The sequence below is a fragment of the Engraulis encrasicolus genome, chromosome 21 (assembly GCF_034702125.1).
Source record: "Engraulis encrasicolus isolate BLACKSEA-1 chromosome 21, IST_EnEncr_1.0, whole genome shotgun sequence".
NCBI classification, from domain to species: domain Eukaryota; kingdom Metazoa; phylum Chordata; class Actinopteri; order Clupeiformes; family Engraulidae; genus Engraulis; species Engraulis encrasicolus.
The window spans coordinates 8,296,305-8,317,878 of record NC_085877.1 but is presented as its reverse complement, the minus strand read 5'-3'; the positions used below and the strand labels follow the sequence as shown (position 1 = coordinate 8,317,878).

Sequence of the window (21,574 nt, the reverse complement as noted above, 5' to 3'; positions counted from 1 at the left end):
ATCTTCCTTTACCGTACTTAAAAGAGATAATCAATGGCTACACTCTCATTTTGTACACTACCAGTGCATTTGAAGCAGCAGCTGTGTCTTTTGCAGATAATGTATAAGTATGTCCCCTTGCAGTTACAGGTTCCACTACCAGAAGCACATCCTGATGATCCATGACAAGTCTATCTGGTCTGAATGGAAAAGTGAAGGATGGAGATGGTCCATGACAATGCAGGAAGTTCAGTTTTTCATCTCTCCAGTGCTCGGCATACATTCCTCAGCACATGCTAGCCACCAGTTGCCATCATATACAGCTAAAACATACCCTTTGATGCTTGAAAATGTAACACATTCCTTTACTGAGCTCACTCTTTCAATGGATGTTCTTGACATTATCCTTGACAAATTCAAACAGTTGGTATGGCGTTACAATTTAATTGTCAATAGGACGTTGCAGACTTGCTCGTGCAGCAAGCCATTTAACTGTCCCTCCAACGCCATCACATGGACCTTTGCCATGTGATGTGGCAAAAAAGTGCCACTCAGCAGGTATGTGAAAATCTGCCTCGTGGTGGCACAAATTTGTTGTGTTTTTAAGGTTCTTATATTGTGCAGTACAGCAATCATAAAAAATATATGATCTTCTTTGGACGTTCTGTCATTGATGAAGTGTCATTGAGGAACTGAATTAGGAGCTTCTGAAACAGATGTACAGCAATTGTATCATGAATGTTGCAGTCTGAAATAACAACAAAAAAGATTTTTTTTTCCGGTTTCAACTGATCTTGGTAGTAGCATACAAATGGATGGATTGTGGCCAGTGAAATGATTGAATAGCATCTTGAATTACAAAACTATAGTTTTCTGCCAAATCTGCTACCACTAAAAATGTTCCTGGTTCAAGGGAGTCAGTCAAGGATAATGTCAAGAACATCCATTTCCAGTTTGCCACAACAGAGATGTACCATCATGAAGCTGAGAACCTGTTGAAAAGGTTTGAATCTGCAAGAACTATTCCAGGTACTCAAAAACTACACAGCTTCTGCCCATTGTCAATTGTGACTAACACTGACTGATATATTCAAGGCTGAATGTATAGTGTCCTACCCTCACATGTGAACCTTTCCTAGTCTGTTTCTCCCTTAATATTAGTGTCAGATTCAAACCAATGCAGTTCTGGGGTGCTACCTTGCTACTAAAAAGGCACACCAAGTATGATTGAAATCCGGGTCGGTCGGGTCCCAAAGTGTCTGATTTCACGTGAAATGACCCATACACAGGCAGAGAGACTGGATAAGATAATACCAGAGATGGTCTATTATGAATTAAAAGAATCTTTGATAATAGGTTGCTCCTAGAATCTCTGTCATAGGCTTGTTTCGCCTACCCGGCCTGAATGAAAATATTAAAGTAGAAAACGCTACTCGGCTTGAACGCAGTTCCCGCGTTTTCATTCAATTATCCGATATTTTATCGGGAAAATATTATTATATCGGGCCGATATTAAAAAAGCCCATATCGGCCGATATTTTAGTGGACCGATATATAATGTGCATCTTTATTTTTTGAGGCCAAAATATATTTATTTAAAATGTTATATTTATATTTATGTTCAAAATGGAAAACTACTTGTTTCAAAATGCAGTTTATAAATCGTTTCAGATTTCAATAAAGCATATTTCACTGTGTAATTTCCATGGACACTCATGAGATGGTAATTCAGTACAGAAATGCCCCGCCTCCATTTGCTCACTTCAGGGTAACGGTAGGGACACATAGGAGGCGAAGTGAGCAAAGCGAAGAGAGGTGAAATCCAACCGTCATCAGGTCGTCACGGCGAATCAAATGGAATGGAACAGTTATGTTGTTGATTTGATTGGGCCACGGCAGGCGAATTCGCTCCTCATTTGCATAACATTAAACTTTCTGTAATAATTTCGCTTCGCTTCGCTCCTGTTCGCTTGCCTTTGCCTCTCTCATAGGAATGAAAGGCAAAGTTTGCAAATTCGTGTGCATGTGTCCCTACCGTAAGGCTTCCAGGCATCTCTCTCTTTCTCATAAAGATGATCTTGTAATGGCTAATGACGGTATCCTAAACTAACAGGTGGTTGGCCAAATTGCCATTGATCTCCCACACTTTTGTTTCGACCTGTGTTGTCGAGTCAGCAGAGGAAAGGTTCCCTGATGAGATTTCGAAAAAAACCTGAATAAAAGCAGAGCAATGAGTCGCGATTGCAAGGGCGTAGGTGTGGTCTGAGCTTTGGTGGGGACAACTTCAACATCTTCCCAAAATAAACAGTGCTATAAGTGGTGCATTTAAAATACAGATACATCTATCAAACATTTAAATAAGATTGCTTCAACGATTCAGCATTTCTAATGGGCCTGGACAGCATGGCCGGGGAGAGAGAGAGAGAGAGAGAGAGAGAGAGAGAGAGAGAGAGAGAGAGAGAGAGAGAGAGAGAGTGAGTGAGAGAGTGAGAGTCATTCTATCACTGATTTTAAAAAAGGGCGGCGGCTCCTTTAAGAATTCGCCAAAAAAGCCAAAGCTGCCCTTTTTGGTACCCTGGGAGAAGCTGCGCATGAGAGAACGCTACCCACAAAGAAATGTGTAGAAATGTGCGTGATAAATATCACCCTTCTGGCTGCATACTGTTGCGATGGCGAAATAACTCTTAATGTCCGCCCTATTCTTTTTTTGTCATCTCTGAGGCTTATAAACATTCACATTCATAATGAAACACCTATGCAGTTTGAGTTGAGGGCTTTCAGCACCACTAGCAAATGGACCACTGCTTCCACCTACCTGGCCGTCTAATGTCTCATCACTCTGTTGCACCCTATAGCGGCAACATTGGTCGTCACTCATCATAGCTCAGAATAAACAGCGGAATCTCTCATATCACTGATTCTTGAGAAAGTGGCTAAAACAGGTTGTAATTTTGAAAGAAAAAACTCAAGTGAATAAAAAAATAATATGGTATATCCTCGTAGACTAAGGTCTTGGCTTTTCAGTAATGCACAAGGGCAATCTCCCCATTCTGTATTTATTTTTCAGAAATCAGGTTTTTCTCCGATCATACCATGTTTTTTGTCAACACTGTCAGACACAATTAAAAGCAATTAAAATTGTATTGATTTGGTTGCACGTGTATCTGGAGTTTTTAAGTAATTATGTGCATTTTTTGGTTCACAGATATGCCTTTAAATGTTGAAAATTCACTTTTGTTCTATTTTAATACTACTGTATTTCATGTGCTCTGATTTTGAAATATGTGTAGTCATACAATGCCTACTTAACGCCTAAATAGAACAAACATTTTTTTGATACTTCACAAATATTAGTGTAGGCTTACATTTGCTATTACTTTAATAATTCAACAACTCCTAAGGAAAATTTTGTAAGCACATTCATTTAAAATGTCCAAAACCCCTTCTTACGGTGGTGACTTAAGAACTGACGGTGGTGACAGTAATGAGGGTGGTGAAAGTGGCCTAATTATTACCTACATTTTGCAAAATAAATAGCCCTTTCAAGTCAATGCCATCTAGCTTAAACACTTTATTTTTGTGTGTGCACAGTATGTTTGTGCGTGTGTTTTTTCTTCATCAGTTAGATTCTCTAGGAAGTAGGACACTGATTCTTGAAAATGTGGCAAAAACAGGTTTTAATTTGTTCAAATCCAAAATATAGAGGTGTATTATCATAGACGAAGGTCTTGGCTGTGCAGCGAATGTATTGGCCAAGCTCCCTATGTTTTGTATTTTTCATAAAATAGGCTCTATCTTTTGTCCACAGTGTCAGACAGAATTAGAAGTAAAAAATGTGTTTACTGTATTAAAGTGAATTACTTGAACAATTCAACATATATTCACATGTTCAACCGTACAAATAATTGTAGATACTTATTGTGAGCATATCCTTAAAGCTTGTCAAAAACATCCAAATGCACCTCAGTGGAGGCTAGAGTATAAGTTTGGATCACAATTATTACTAACATGTCTGGTAATGTTTCATTTCCTTTTCGCTCTGTTTCAATCTTAAGTGCTTCATACCGCCTCTGAAAAAGTATATATTAATTATAGGGGTGGGCAAACATGAAAATGTTTAATCGCATTAACTCAATGACTTTCTGTGATTAATCGCATAGCGCGTGAAACCCAAAAATAATAATAATTAATAATAAATAAAATAAATAATAAATTAAATACAGATATTTTATAAATTAATAAAATTAAATAATTAATAATAATTTGCATATGTACAGTGTAGATAACCTATGTAGGTCTAATATAATATTCCACAATGGAAATGTAGGCCATTTGCCAACCTAAGTTATCAGTCTAAATTAGGCTATATAGTAGGCTATATGCCTATTCAATGTAGGCCTACTAATGAAACAAATGATTGCATACAATATTACACTAGGGCTACTTAAGATTGTAGGCTACTGAAACTGATATATTAGCAATTAGAAACTCAAATTAGGATGGTCTACATTGCCAACAAGAGGGGAAAAAAAGCTTATCACTTAAAAAAAAACAGGCAGGCAGGCATGCGTCTGTGAGATAGGTCCCGCCTTCTCTCACTGTCAAAGACTCCCACCTTCTCTCTTATCTGTCGCTATTATTTAAGGCGTTTCAGCGACTAGAAACTAATTGACTCTGTTGGCACTGACAGCAATTACATCTTTCAAAACAATAACGTTGACATAACACTATCTTAATTGCTGACGAGGGGACCATTCCATCAACGGCGCTAACCCCAAATCCGAGTTCAAGTCGGTAAACTGCGCTATTTTTAGACGCAGATCCGTTCCATCAGTCTTGCTAACCTGAAACTCAGCTGAGTTGCCACGGTAATTTATGCTCCAACGTTAACCTGGTAGCTCCCAGGTTTAACACCAGGCTAAATGAATCAGTGTTGCAAAAAACATGAACCTGTAGGAAACAGCTGTCACAACGGGCACGTTCCGCTTGATTTCCGCCATCATTTTACGAGATCAAAGCGAACCAGTCACTGTCACTCAAAAAATAGTCTATAATGTGATAATGCCAGTAAAAACTACAATAGCTACTACTGTCTTTCATTACGCGGGATTTCTGATAATCAGCACATTTTTAAAAACATTTATAGTGTTTATTTACTAAGATGATATTGGACAATTCCTCTCATGACAACGAAGACGTGAATGGCCCAGTAAGTGGGCAGGTGCGCTGCGTAATAAGTGGTCGCCCCGGGTTCAAGTCTTGCATGGCGACATGTTAGAAATGAAAACTTTATAACATATTTTTGCCTATTCTTTCCTTTGATGTCGCTTTGTGGCTGGCTTCATTTGCTGTCAAGCAATAGGTCTACCAATAGGCCTACCTTAAATGCTATTTTCAGCATAGGGCCTAGGCAATAAAAAAACGTCTTCACAACCACCTTGCAGATGCCTACGCTTGGAGTTTGCATTGCAATGATTCAATGATCTCTGCCTAACGTTTCACGTAGTCTATGCCTTTTATCAGAAAATAAATTCTTCTGAAAGATAAAATTAAAACACCTTAGATGATGCAAGCATATTTTATTTTTGCGCATTGAAATGATGGCAGTCGAGGTTCGGACGAGACTCTCCCTTTGATAATTGAGTTATGATCGGTCATTGCGCATGGTGGGGATTGAACGCTGGTCTCTCAATCAAAGTGCGGTTGCGTTACCGCTCACCTACAGATGGTCGCCTAATATCTCTGATAAAGACTTGATTTGACAAGGCATGCCCGAGTCTACAACATGATCGCATTTTCGACAATCGTCGATATGGACTTCCCATGTACAACGTGCACGAGCGCAACGCCAGCTTTGATGAGCGCGGCTGAAGTGAAACTAGCCAAGACGCAGCTGATCCTCAGTGGTGGAACGGCGTCTGCCTCAAGTTTAAGCTGCTGTTAGTTGAAACTCCGCTTTTGCGCGTAAGCACCGCTGAATTCAGCGCCAATGATGGAATGGTCCCGAGGTTGCTGATGTCGTGAAGTCATAGCCTAACATGTTGATGCAGCCTACTATGCACGCGCAGCGTCATGTAGAAACCAAAACGTTGCGTGAGGATATCTCGCGGTCCGCTTTTTGATCAGGGCTTTAGTAAGTCTGCGTGGCGTGACAGCTGATAGATAATAATAATAGTAGACTACCTTTTCATGCTGACCGTACAATAGTTAACCTTGAGCTGCAAAGGCGAGACACATGCTGCTCGAGAGTTGCGCAAGGAGGACTGTAGAACTGTGTACCGAAAATGTCCATTCAGAAGTTGACATCCTTCTGTAGGCTATGGCTGTTTTGTTTTGTCTACTTTTCTAGACATTCTTCTTCTCTGTCAGCTGTCATTGGAAGCAGCAACAAGCGGGCTGACGCTTTCAAAATAAAAACCACCAACGATGGTCATAAAAGGCAAAAAAAAAAAAAAAAAAAAACCTGCTGCGTTATACCGTTAACAAAATTGTCAGGCGATATTGACCTCAATAGTTAACGCACCGTTAACGCGTTAACGTTGCCCAGCCCTAATTAATTAACATTATTATATGGTTGTGACGTCATCTGTCGAATGCTCCATTCATTTCAACGGGGCTCCCCAACGTTCGGACGTCTGTTATTTTTCGATAACGGACGGGTTGGTCTATAACAGACCGCTGTCAATGGCAACAAGACTTTTCACTGCTAAAGCGACTTTTCAACAAGACTCTAATCAGCTGCTGTGATAGACTAGACAGCACCCGTTGTCCTGGCTACCGCTGTCAATGGCAACAAGACGTTCACTGCTAAAGCCACTGGCTTGTATACAAGTCAGTGGCTAAAGCGAATGTTTCATCACTCCGCAGGGGGTCCGGTCTTTTGTCACTCTAATCAGCTGCTGTGATAGACAACACCTGTTGTCCTGGCTAGCCTACCTAGCTGTTGCCTAGCGGTGTTCCACAACGGCACTGTTTTGTTTTGCGCAGCAACAATCTTAACATTAAATAGGTCTAAAGAAATGTCCCCGCATGTGTGAATCATTTAAGTATATCCATATAATAAGCGGGTTAACTTTCGGCGAGTCGGTCACTTTGTGGAATAGCAGCACTTCAGAGAGAACAAGACCCCTCCGCTCCGCGTCGGGGTCTAAAGATTCTCTCTGTCGTGCTGCTATTCCACGGTAGCGACCTTCTCGCCGAACGTTAACCCTTACTTAATGTAACATAATATTATTAAAACCCCCGACGGTGTTGACAGTTTATGGTTGGGACAGTACCAGTGTCCGAACAAATTAACAAAATGAGGAGAAAATAGTAAACTTACAGGAGCTTCAGTGATGGTGAAGTATGCAGTAGAGCTTAAGGTTTGGAAAGGGGTCCTCAGTAATGACAATGACCTTGTGCATATCTGATTTTATTGTCTTTTTTTAAAAATCTGACGGTGGTGACCAATATGCTGGACACATTTTGAGCAATCAGAAAATAATAGTAAATACTGTTTTACACGCACTATGTGCATATCTGTAGAAGCACTTCAATATGGTCTTCCACATCATGGTGATATTCAATTCCATCGGTCCATTTGTATTTTGAGTCAATTGAAATGATGATGTCTGTCCTTGGGTCAGCTGTTTTTACAGGGTGTGGGCAGGTTTATAGCCATGAAAAGTTATAAAATTACACTTAAATATTACACTGTACATTTGTGTAACAGACCCCTTGGTATTTACCTGGATTCCTTTTGTTCATGAAAATGTAGTTGATTTTCAACAGAATTGGCACTTTATTGCTGGGACATGTTTTAGCCACTTTCTCAAGAATCAGTGATATCATAAATAAAACAGCCAGTTTAAAATGTTTTTTAAATTAGTGCTACCACTTTGTAGTAGGATATATTTAAATATCAATGCAGATTTTGAATAGCCTACATTAAAATAACATGGCAAAAATGGGTAGGGACAATTTTATATCCCTTAAATATTGGTAGGGACATGTCACAACCGTCCCCCCCTAAACCTACGCCCGTGCGGGATTGAATGTTGTTTTTCCCCCCTCGCACTGTCTGTCAGCAATGCTGAAATTGACAGCTGAGAGCTGTCTGTCATCCATAACAAAACGTAGATATAATCAACAAATCTGAAGTGGACAAAATAACCACTTATGGAGTGTTGTGGTAGCCTAATGTTGTGAAGGATAATGACCGAATCGTTCAGGTTAAATCAAAAACATTTTGTCTAGTCTGTGAAAATAAGAGGGAGCCACATTTTTAAAGCACTGTTTTTAGAACCAAAACCCCTGCCGTATATTTCAGAGCAGGTAAATGTATTGAGTGTTAGTGCGGATGCCATACTGCACCTCCAGCTTCTCTGCGATCATCTCCCAGTCGTGACTCTTGTATTTGTCCACGATGGCCTTCAGCTTCTCGATCTCCTCCGAGCTCCAGGACGACTTGTTAATGGAGGGGTGCAAGTAGTTCTGCCAGAACTGTTTAATGTCACAGGCATCACGCTTGCCTTCAAACTACATGGAACAGAGAGACAGAGTTACTGCATGAACAGCAGCCTGGCAAGCCAGACTAGAATGTGACAAACAGACTGGTACCAACCATTAGTGAAGCTGTGGAATCAATAGTTACGGTCAAACTATTAAACTTGCTTAAGTGCGTCATTTCGGATCCTAATTCAGTACAAATGATGCTTAGGAGCATCAATTCAGTTTTTTATGATGCAGTGTTGACATAGGGAGAGAATTCAATTGTCTGTGGGTGTTGAAAAAATGCGTAGAAGAAGAAGGAAAATCCACACACTGTTGCTGCTCACCAATTTACTCAACACAACGTTTGGACCTCACGGTCTTTGTCAGATGAGCAGCAACAGTGTGCAAATTTTCCTTCTTCTTTCATTTCATTTCATTTATTGTTTATTTAACAGGGACAGTGCACAATTTACATTTGAGCCAGATTATAGCCACACGGCTAATTTTCATCTGTAGTCCCTGGACAGGAATTGGTGTTAAGCTAAAAACAAAAAGGATTAAAATGAATAATAATACAAGAATTTGATAATACAATTAAAAGGCGCCCAATGTGCAAATATAGGCCCGCAATATTGCATGGCCAAGAAGGCATATCTAGTTAAAAGTATACACCAAAGAAACAAAAAAACAAACAAGATGTATGATAAAGTAAACATAAAACACCAAACATAAGATTAATGACTAAAATTGTTCACATTGCTGCCTTGTTTTAAGCCATTTCTTGAGACCTGATTTAAAACTACTGAGTGTGTTGCTTTGCTTAATACCTACAGGAATACTGTTCCATAGCCCTGTTGTTTTTACAGAAAAGGCACTTTGACCAAAAGTGGTACTTCTAAACACACTTGATGAGTCCCCTCTAGATGATGCTCTTGTGTTGTTTTCTGCTCTACTCAGACTCACAAATTTCTTAAGAAGAGGGGGAGCAAGATCATTTACAATTTTAAAAAATAGACAGCAGTTTGAAAAAGAAATAAAATTGTCCAGACTAAATAAACCATACTTCTGTATGATGGGACAGTGATGGTAAAAATTAGATTTTTTTGTCAAGAATTTTAAGAGCCTTTTTATAGGATTTGCAAATCAGTGACAGGGCAGTTGTATTTGCTTGGGACCAGGTGGTCAAGCAATATGAGATGTGAGTTAAAATCATTGAGTGGAAGTAAAGTTTCGCTGCCTCTGTGGTCAACTGATTCCTTATTATCTTATAATGTACGAGGTTCATTTTAACTCGACCACTGACCTTTTTAATATGTTTTTCAAAACTTAAATGGGAGTCAACAATGACCCCTAAGTATTTAAAATCCTCTACTACCTTGAGCCTTTCTCTCTTAACAACTATGTCTGGCTCTTGAGTGGTCTTTTTGCGTATAGTGAAATACATGCAAACTGTATGTCCAGGAAAATTGCTCCAACTACTCCACCCTTATCTAAATTGGATTTCAATTCGTCCACAAAGTAGCAAAGAGTAGTGGAGTGATTTGCCCTGAACCCAAATTGCATTGCATGCAAGGGAGCATGGCACATGTCTTCCACATGTCTCTGTTTAATCTGTTTTACTGGATGTGCACCAGTGCTTGACACTAACTTTTTTGCTTATCAGCCATTTTGGCTGGTGGATTTCCTGAGTCACTAGCCATAATTTTCTTAACCACCATAACGGCTATGGTGGAATGTAATTTAATAGATAATAGGCTATAAAGGCAATAATTCAACATAATAGGCTTATAGCCTAATATAATATAATATAATATAATATAATAATGTAATATAATATAATATAATATAATATAATATAATAATGTAATATAGGCTAATACAGTATGTCACATAAGTGAGTACACCCCTCACATTTTTGCAGATTTGTAAGTATATCTTTTCATTATTGTCACACAATTTGACTTTGGCACACTTTGGCATAGTGACTGTTAATAACATATATAACCGCTTAAATTTGTTGTTCACTCACAAAAAAATCCAAATACAGCCATTAAAGGGACACTGTGCAGGAAATGGTCAAAAAAGGTACTGCAACTATGCTGCTCATTGAAACTGGACTGCCTATTGCCAAATTTGATCTTTACATGAAAGTTTGCAAAGTAATAAACAAATATTTGCTAGTATGGTCCAAGTAGAGTCATTTTTGCAGCTAAAAATGGCTATTTTTGGAAATTCAAAATGGCGGACATGGAGAAGATCCCCCTTTTCATGTATGAAAAGTGCAATTTTTCCAGTCATAATGAATAATGAATATGATGATGGTGGTAAGTATTCATGCAAAAGGTAACATCAGTGAATGGGCAGCATGAATTCTGGAAATAAACAACTAAAAATCTCACACAGTGTCCCTTTAATGTTTGAACATGAACAAAAGTGAGTACACCCCAAAATAAAAGGGCGTGTTGGTCCGAAACGTCTCAAAATGAAAAGGGATTAAAAGGGAGGTCATTGGTGTGCCTTTTAACCTTTCTTTACATTGAACTTCTACATTTTGAGTCTGCACCTGGCTTAGATTGGTGTGAGATTTGATTGAAATCCTATGGAGAGTATCATGATTTGCTTCAGTAGTCACAGTGCATGTTTCTTTTAGCTGTATTCATGGCATTCATGCATTCCCACACCTTGTCAGTCCCATACCATGCTTGATTAGCCAGATGATACACTTAACTGTAAAACTTACTTTAACACCACACATGCTTGACACCATCTTAAGCAAATTGGCCTCAAGGGAGATGAACAGTCCAAGGATATGGACCACTGGAGCCATGTCCAGGATAAGGTGTTTCCATGTGTCAATATCCTGATTTCTTTCAGAGTACTTCACCTAGCATATCCCAATTTCTCAAAATCCCATATCAGGGAGTATCCGGGATGAAGTTGGGAAAAGGTGTTTATATGCTCAAACACAAATTTGGGATACTTTAATATCCCGATCATATTCTGGGCACTGAACTGCACATAAACACAATCAGTCAATCTCCATACAGATGCAGCGTTGTGATGGAAAGACAGATTTGGTATCCGTTTGGATCATCTACCGCAGTGCTGTAGTGCTGCTAGACCAGATCAGAGGTGCATTTCCCAAAACCATAGTTGGTAACTACATTAACAACTTTGTTGTTTGCAATACAATTTCCCATTGGCAACTAACCCAGTAGCTAACTGGCTAGCAACTATGATTTCAAGAAACGCACCCCTGAATTGAATGAATGACTTACATCAATATTTGAGATTTTATCCCAGTCATGTTCATCAGTGCGTGTCCCCATTAGGTCTCCTTCACTCAAGTCACTAGAAAAAAAAAAAATATATATATATATCCATTATATTTATAATACACATTTTTTATTAACTATAAACATGAGAAGTAGGGCTGTAATGGTATTGGATTGAACCGAGAAATCATGATACTCAGTCACAATACTGTATCGTGATGTAAGGAGGCAGTATCGTGATACGCCCTTTCAAAGTTTTGTTACCCTTAAGTTCAGAAAACAACCGTTAGATTCAATGTGATAATACTTCTAAGCTTCAAATGAGATACATTTCAGAAATCGTGGGGTGTATCGAACCGTAGGTCAAAAATCGTGATACGAATCAAATCGTGAGTTGAGTGTATCGTTACAGCCCTACTGCACACAGTAAGTTTTGAGAAGTTATTACATACCAGAGCATGTGAACGGAGCGGAGCGAAGAGCGAGCGGGGGAGCTGAGCGGTAGAAATATGGCTAGAGCACCGAGCGGTTATGAATTAAAAAGCCAGAGCGATGATTTCCCTCCGCTCCAGTCCGCTCCGATGCGCTCACAAATTAAAATGTTGGATTATAAAATTTGTAAAATAACATTTATTTCATTAAGTGTGCTGTTTTAGACGTGTTTTTGAATTGAAAACGAGCTGCATGCCAACAGTTTTTAATCCTTCAAAAATACTGTAGGAAGCCACTACAGCCAGCCACTGACGCCGGCGCTTTCGCGTCACGTGTGCCCTGCGAGGCAAGGTCTGAAGATGGAGTTTGTGAAGTACTTCGAAAAGCAAGGTGATAGGTCGTATAAATGCAAAATTCAGGTCAAAAAGCTAGAGGAAGATGTTGAGCACGATGAAGAATGTTAGCGACATAGTTGCTGTGAGTAAAGACTCTTATTTTAACCTGGGCATGAGAAAGCATGACGAGATGCTGCGCAAACACCAGGAGAATGGAACAAAACGTGAGCATTCCTCTTTTGTCAGTTAGATTAAACTTTTTGGGGATAGCATTTCTCCAAAAAACTTTAGTTTTGGCTTCTCAATAACCCAACAATTTCCCTTCGACTATTTCTTTGGAGTTTGATTATTTAATTAAACAGAACACGTTGACAGTAGGCTGCCTTCGGATTTTCCAACTGCTTTCACTCTTTTCCAGAAGCCGTTAATGATTTTACAAATATTTTCGTTCAAAACGTTGTCAGTGAGATGGCCGTTCCTGCGCGAAATGGGCTAGTCCATGCAAGCGAAAACATAAATATTTAGCACGAGTCCTCAAGTGCGCGCAAACTGTGTATGAACGTATGGCCGAGAATATATATATATTATATTTAAATGTACATGGGGATTGCGCCCTGTATGGTCCTTGCAATATCCCTCTGGAACATACAGAAGCCATGTGCTTCTAATTAGACCTTTTCCGGGACGACTGACCGACTCTATAGCCTACCATGTCCACTCTGCGGTCTCGTTGCATTCCTTTGCGCGAGACAAGACCACCTATGCCTATGCGCGAGATCATTTCGAGAGGTACCCACGCGGGTCATTTTGATTCTCTCATCCTCCAGCCAATGTTCCAAATTGTCACTTCAACCAGTTCATAAAACACTCCGCAATAGGCCTATAAGCAAATGATTACCAGTCAATCAGCAGTAGATGGCTGAGCTGTAGTCTAGTCTGTGACTATAATCTGTTGTAACCCATATGTTTCAATTTTACCACGGAATCACTGTGACAAGTTGGGTATTGCATATTGTGTGATTAAAAGTGGGATAAAATAATCATAAAACATCATAATTATGCTTAACAATAGGCTACAGAGTGGGTATAGAGCAGGGCTTTGAACCGTTATTTTTTTCAAAACGTTCCGTTCCGAACAGAAACGGAATTATAACGTTTCCGGTTATGAGTTCCACCAATAAATTGACGTTCCCGAACCGGTTAGAACAAAAAAATATTGTTCCCGGAACGGTTAATTTCGTTCCTGTCAGCTGATTACTCCCCATAGGCCTAACTGACGTTAATTAACCAAGAAAGACGGAAGTGCAAATGAGTCAGCCTACATTCCAAACTGTTTCAAGTGGATGAAAAGAATATCCTCCAGAATGTTGTCATTCAGGGACGACCTAAGCGGAGAAGCGGAGAATAAACCTCAATAATGAAAATGCACGCTCCATGCTGACTTGGGTCACGGGGAGCGCTATGATGAATATTGTGAGTTTGTGCATATTTGAAGCGGCCATGGATGCCCAATAACGTAGAATATTCTCGGTGCGCTTTACACACTCTTCTCTGCAATGTCTTACAATGATGCAATGGAAACTCTGCCCTTTTGTATGACAGTGGTTTCTCTTATTTAAGATGTGGAGTGGAGACTTTGTAATCCACAGCTCTCTCTCCATTCAGTCAGAGAATGTCTGATGTCACACAGGACGTGAACCTCAGCCGTCATGGTAAAATGCACAGGAAAATAATTACTTTTTTTTTAGTTTGAGGAACGGTATTAACCGGTATTAACCGGTTACCATAATTTTTAAATAAGTGTTCCCGTTCCAGAACATAAAAAATAATACAGTTTCCGGTTTCGTTTTCGTTCCCTGTAAAATACAAAAAGTTCCCGGTTTTCGTTTTCGTTCCTTGAACCGGTTCAAAGCCCTGGTTTAGAGTGATCTAAGAGCCTGTTTTTGGAAATGACACTATTATCTCATTTGCAATGGGATGCGAAGTGACCTTTTTAATGTACCGGTAGTCTAGTAAAATAAATTAATAATTAAATAGGTAGGAAACGCGGGGCGAGGTGTTACGTCCACAGCTGGGAAACAGTGTGATACTTTAACAGCCAGGTAAATAAGACAAGACATAAATGAAACGCCGGGTGTCCTAGGGCCCTGACATAATTACATGAAGGAAAAATGTCAGAAAATGCCTTTTCCTGAACATTTGAGCGAGCGAGGAGCGATTTCGACGGAGCGGCAAGAAAATTATGGTGAGGGCGAGCGTTTTATGAGCGGAGCGTCCTGTCGCAACTTTGACAGGGCATATACACCAATCTTGAAGTCAAATTTACTACCATTTAATACCCTTTTTCACTACCTTAAGAATTTTTTTACAACCATCACGACACTGAGATGCGAGTATTAACAAGACATCTTTTGTAATTTCTACCTCCTTAACATTACATTACGGCCGAAAGGGAGCAGTGCGACGGAACGGTACCATGCTCAGGGTACCTCAGTCATGGAGGAGAATGGGGGAGAGCACTGGTTAATTACTTCCCCCACCAACCTGGCAGGTTGGCAACCTGACGCCCTAACCGCGTACCCATGACTGCCCTCATACTGTCCTCAGATACAGAATCAATCAATTTTTTTTATCAAAATGGTACAACTAAAAAATAATAATACCTTGTTTTAAAAAAAATAATACCTTTTGAGCAAATTTACAACTTTTAAGGCCATTAAAGTTTGCCTTTTTAATGTATCACCTTTTAATACTCCCTGTTTGAGCGGCAGAGTGAATGAGCGGACATCCTCCTGAGCAGGGAGCGGGACTTGAGCCATGCTCAGCTCCGTTCACATGCTCTGTTACATACTAAGACACTACATTTGAAACGTCATAGGGGTCCAAGTTACTTCACACAATATTTGCATGACAATCATAGTTCCCATAAACATTCAAAGCATGAGGGGGATTGTGTAGATTTGCAAGTAGGCGCCTAATACAGGCAACATTAACAGTTCGATCACACCAGAACTGCTTCTGCCTTTAGGAAGTTTCATCACTCCCAAACACTTTACCTTATCTTTGCAATCTCAACTTCAACTTCTTTGATCTGGTTCTGTAAAGCTTCTTTGTCAGATTCTTCAGCTTTTGACATTTTGTCTCTGAGGTATTCCATTCTTTAGGGACAAAACAAAAAAACAAAAATCAAGGACACAAAAAAATGTTAGCTGTTTCTGTAGAGGAAATAAGGTTGTTAGTGGAACATCTTTACTGGCATGGTCGCCAATGTAAGGCACTCTTTCAGCTTTGTGGCTGCAGCAAATCACACACAAGGCGATATTCCATAAAACCTCACTCTCCCAATCCCAGATGCTTGAATTTCTTACTTTGACATTTTTGGCTGAACCATGCGTTTCATGGTGTCCTGGACCACAGCACTGATCAACAGAGATTTCTGCCATCCTTCCCCTGAACATGAATACAAACAGCAGATCAGAATACAGTGTAAATTTACAAACTGGACTAGAGATTTGTTGCACGTTTAAATTTTTACATAAGCAGATATTTCTCTCTAAACAACAGTTTTGCTTGGCTTTAATGGCACATATTTAGTCTTTGCACAATCCTCCGACTCATGTCCAAAATAAATTGAATGTCTTGAAAATGACAGTGTTTCCTTTTTTAGTCTTTTGGAATCTAACACCAGTTTAAAAAAAGAAAAAAAAATATTAGTAGTTTATTTGACAGGGACAATGCAGTGCACATTGTTACAAACATGACATGGCAGAGCCATGACACAACTTGCAGATGTGAATACATGGAAGGTTTATAGCTAGATAGCTAATTTGCAACCTCAGTCCCTGATCAGGCTACCTACTCTAATAAAACATATAAATCGTCTAAAAGTACAATTGTACAAAACAGTATACAATACAATAATAAGCCATCTTGAAACATGCTCCCTATAATATAAAAGGCTTGTGCATTAAGAAAAAAACAAGATGATGAGGGTGACCTATATATGCTGTGTGTGCATGTATGTGTGTTAACTATTGTGTGTTATGATTACATTTTTGGTTTTCCTTCAGACAGTGTTTCAGTTGTCTGTTAAATGTTTTAAACTCTGTTTGGATTTTTATTACAGTTGGTAAACTGTTCCACATTTGAGTTCCAATAACTGAGAAACTAGACTGACCAAAAGAAGTTTTGCGCACCTCTGCAATGCAGTTACCATCACTGCTCCTCTGGTGGCCACTCTTCTTGAGCTTATTTTTGTTACAAATGGACACAGTACAACAGGAGCAATATTATTTGCACATTTAAAAATGAATGAGTTTAAGAAAAGAGAACTTCATAAAATTCTCAAAGCTTAAGAGGTTATATTTCTTTACTATGAGGCAGTGGTGCCACGTTATTGGTTTCTGGTCCAGTATCTTTAGTGCCTGTTTATATAATGATAAAATAATACATTTTCTGTAATTGCAGACATGTAAATGGTTTATCTTTTACCAGACATGTTTCAATGTGTGACTTCCGTTTTTCTCGGAGGGACAGAAGGATGAAAGTTACCAATCGAAACATGCCAAGCAAAATATATAAAGTGTCTGTGATAAAAAGGAAACTAGTGGCTTTGATCATACAGTATTATCGGTATACAGTTTACCAAACCTACAAAGAGTATATACCCTGCTGTGTATTCTGCCACAGTCAGCTATGGCACATGTGATGAACCATTCATTCTCCTCATCACCAGAGGTGGAAGAAGTACTGAAGTTGTGTACTTAAGTAAAAGTAGAAGTACCCTGCGAAAAAATAACTCAAGTAAAAGTACTAAGTACTAACTTTTAAATGTACTGTTTGAGTACAAAAGTACAAGTACTCGCGCAATGGCTTTCTCCGTGTCTGCCTACTTGATACAATAGGAAACAGTCTATGCAACTCTTTTTGGTTCCATTTGAACATGACTATGAAGTCCTGTTAATGTCTTTAAAAATGTATCTTTTCTGTCTGGGTGTCAGTTTGGAAGAGGGGCAAAACATGTCATTCCATTCAAATCTTTAACTGAAAGAGCCTTGACTGAGGTAAGCAGAATTGTAGCCTATTTAATTGAAATGGAATTGACAATATGTAGGCCTACGTTCCCAGAACTGACCAAGAGTGACCAAGAGAATATTGCATCCACCAACAAGGCACAGCCTACAGTTGGCCAACTTCAACAGTCTCAGGCCTAGAATGTCGTTTAAAAACAAAACAAAAAACTCCAGGGAGAGAGAGAGAGAGAGAGAGAGAGAGAGAGAGAGAGAGAGAGAGAGAGAGAGAGAGAGAGAGAGAGAGAGAACGCGCTCCTATGCAGTGATGCCAACATAGCGATTTCACTTCTCTTTTTTACTGTACTGACTTAACACGGGTGCATGGGTTCTGTAGCCTAATGTTTTCCATTCTGCTATATTTTTTTCTGTCTAATCCACAAACTATTTGCCGTCATTCAGAATCAGAAACATCAACGTGTCGGCAGACAGCTTTCTCTTGTTGGTGCTGCGCAGCGCATTTAACTTGAATAGTGAAGCTAGTTACTCTCCACACGTATTCCAGACGTCCAGAAGACGGTCGCTAGAAGCTTTCATCTAAAAAGTGCCGGAAAGTCAGAAAACTTGCTGTATACGACAACAAAATGTGCTCAATTGTCAAGACTTTTGGTCTCACGCTGCTCTGATTCAAAGCGAACAGGCTGTGCTTGGTCCCACCTCTCTACCAGCAGCTAAGGCTAGACTCAATACAAACACAAATATCAACCTAAATATCCATGCAACACAACAGGAAAACCTAGGATAAATGTAACGAGTAACGACGTCAGTTCCAGAAATGTTAGGAGTAGAAAGTACAGAAAATGGTCAAAAAATGTAATGGAACTAAAGTAAAAGTCTGCGTTTTTTTTCCGTAAGTGAAGTACAAATTTCCAGAAAAACTACTTAAGTACAGTAACGAAGTGAAAATATTTTGTTACGTTCCACCTCTGCTCGTCACCAACCACAGCTGTGTGCGTGTGTTTGTGTGTGTGTGAGTGATCTGCCATTGGCTAAATGTATGTAAGTATGTACTATGGTTAATATAGTGTATGTGCAATGTTTTGTGTATTCAGTATTCATGTACAGGTATGTACACTACTGGACACCTTTATTTCAATCGGGATTCTGTACTCTACTCTAACCAATGGTGATTGGACAAACTAATACTCACATCTTTTGATTTTTTTTTCATCACACGGGGTTGTCCCTGCACTCTGGATCTCTCTTGTTTCAGGATTTGCTGGAGGTCCCTGCACAAAAAAAACATGATAGAAGTTAGTCTCAAGAAATTTCATTACCTCTGCCAAGGAGGTTATGAGATTGTCTGAGTGTGTTGTGTGTTTCTGTCCACCAGATGGCAGATGTGCTCTCTCTGAAAGCTTCTCTAGTTTATTACCTTCACCAAGGAGGTAGGTATGTTTAGGGTACGTTTAGTACTGTCAGAGAAATTAGAATAGAAAAGATTCAGACTGATTGGTTCCCATTGTAGCCAGTTAGCTTTGCATGCATACTGCAGTTCCAATTGAGTGTCCACTAGTCAGCAAGCGTTGGCAAGTCTTTCATGTGGGAAAATGTATGGAATGGAAAAGGGAGCCCATAGGGCTAAATGCTAAATACATTGCTACTGCAATTTCCAGTCACAAATCTCATCAACAAAATATTCCTGGTAAGCATTATAGCTGGTGTTTAATAATAGGCTGTATTGTCAAATGTTTTAGGTGTTTAGTTTTTCCAGCAGGGCAGAAGATTTCGATCTGTACTCGCTAGCATCCCGCTAATGTTTATGGGTTTGGGCTCATAAATTGAGCTTTGTGACCCAATATATAATAATCTAGAAGCGCAAAATAATCGAAACGATACTCAAATGACGTCTTATTATTTCTAGCTTCAAACTGAATATTAATATTTCAAGGCAAAAAATTATTTTTAAAAAATTCACAAAAATTATTATAGTAGAGAACTCCATTGATACCCATTGATTTTTCTCTCGGTTTTGGGTTAGGGTTAGCCAGCTGTGGCTAGTAGCTAGTTCCAGGTACTGTGTGCACTGTGCACTGACTGTCAGTGCACTGACACAAGTGCATTGATTGAGACATAGGGAAAGACTCAATCTCGGGAGAAGTAGTACATCTCACTAAAGCTGGGCTTACACTGTGCGAGTTTTGCCCCGATTTGGCACTCGCACGACTTTTTGAAAGTCGGGCCGATTTCTTGCTCATCTCCACCTCAGGTGCGCATGTTCCCTCCTCTGCAGACCGGGGAAACATGCCTGTCGCGTCGTACGGTGGAAGCATTTCGCTCGCATCCGACTGTCGGCTCGTGTAGTGTGAGGACGTGAGTCGTGAGCTGTGAACTTTTAAACAGTGAAATTCCATCCTGCAGTGTGAGCAGAAGCTTAAGACCCACGAGTGAAAATATTGCATAGTGTATGTCCGGCTTTAGACGAACAAAAAAGGTTGACACGATGTCATGGCCATGCCCAACAGGAAGTGATATAATTGGACTTTTTTGAAATCTGCATACAATGGAATGTGATGTACTTGTCCTATACCAGGGGTCACCAACCCGTCGCAACCCGAGGCTTTCCTAGTCGATCTTGGGGCAGGAGGAAAGAAATTGGATGATAGACTACAGAAACTATTGAAATACACTGCAGTAGCTACAGTGAGACCAATAAGTATTTGATCCCTTGCTGATTTTGTTGGTTTGCCTACTAGCAAAGACATGATCAGTCAATTGATGTTATGATAATATGAAATTAAGTTAAAAGAATATATATTAATTTATTTCTATTTCATCGACCAAAATAAGTATTTGATCCCCTGCCTACTGATAACAGTTCCAGGCCCACAGAACAGATGGGTACTTCCGATCAACTTGTCATCTGAATTAAAGACACCTGTACATATTAACATGCATAAAAGACACATTGGCCCTCATTTATCAAAGTAGCGTACGACGAGAATCATACGTACGTTGTGCGTACGTTCTTTTCCTACGACCAGTTGGCATTTATCAAATCTCATCGTAAGCGCAGGAAAGATGAAATCCGTACGACTGCTCTCAGACGGTGTACGCGGTTTTCAAGTTGGACTTCAGATGACTATGATCACCAACTTGAGCAGCAGTTGTAGCGCAACAACTCATTAACATAACTATGTAGCCTACATAATTACAAAATGTTTTACATTGTATATTTTGCCTATAACCGAACTTTTAACTGTTTGAATTGGTGCACCCTTCCTGAGAGCGCTGTATTAATTTACTACAGTATAGGTCAACAACTGCAAGAGACTTCTAATTTGTGATTTCAAGTCAAGTCAAGTCAGCTTTTATTGTCACTTTCCGTCATTTGACATGACGTGTAAATAATTGTGCAATATACAGCCGCGTATTGAAATGTCCCTTCAGTCATGGGATCAATGGACCGACGTCCCTTCTTTTTTACAGCTGGGAGTTCAGGCGCACATCAATCAATAGCCTACAGTAATAATCTCCCAGTTGAGTTTCGCCGTTTTGCACACAACGTCTATCCGAATAGTTGTCCATTAAGGTGGCAAAAAGGCTATTCCCTCGAAGGACTGGAGCGCAGGAGAGAAGCAGGGCGCACATGAGCGCGAGAAGGACAGCGCACTGGACATGTAAAATTCTCCTTCCCCAACAAGTGGTTTGGGCACAGTTTGTCAGTCAGTTTCATGTAGGACCATTTTCTTGACATTGTTTAAAACAGTTTAGAAAAATTAAAATAAAATTAGGCCTATATTAGGCCTACATTATTTCTGCTGTAGTCAATCAAACATTTCATTGTAACCAACATTATTTGGAAATCAAACCGAAACACTGTTGACTACTGCTGTTGGTTATTTCCATGTGTTATTTTGTTGTCTACCTCGCGTAAAGCCTAATTTCAAGCTGTCAATCAACCAGAAACTAATAATTACTAATTATAATTACGATGGTTTTCAGACACTGGATTTATCAACAGCCGCTCGCTCTTACGATGGGATTGGAGAGGTACGCATGTTTAGTA

The 21,574-nt window shown here is 39.5% G+C and overlaps 1 protein-coding gene across 1 annotated transcript in view; it reads right to left on the bottom strand.

The window, feature by feature from the left end:
- snapc4 (small nuclear RNA activating complex, polypeptide 4) overlaps window positions 1–21,574 on the bottom strand; it is a 50,527-nt gene that overhangs the window by 22,691 nt on the left and 6,262 nt on the right. The window contains exons 8-12 of the mRNA XM_063187638.1: window positions 18,716–18,794; window positions 15,865–15,946; window positions 15,553–15,654; window positions 11,733–11,805; window positions 8,335–8,499 (exon numbers count right to left, since the gene is read on the bottom strand). Coding sequence (XP_063043708.1) covers window positions 8,335–8,499; window positions 11,733–11,805; window positions 15,553–15,654; window positions 15,865–15,946; window positions 18,716–18,794 — 501 coding nt within the window. The remainder of the gene's footprint in view (window positions 1–8,334; window positions 8,500–11,732; window positions 11,806–15,552; window positions 15,655–15,864; window positions 15,947–18,715; window positions 18,795–21,574) is intronic.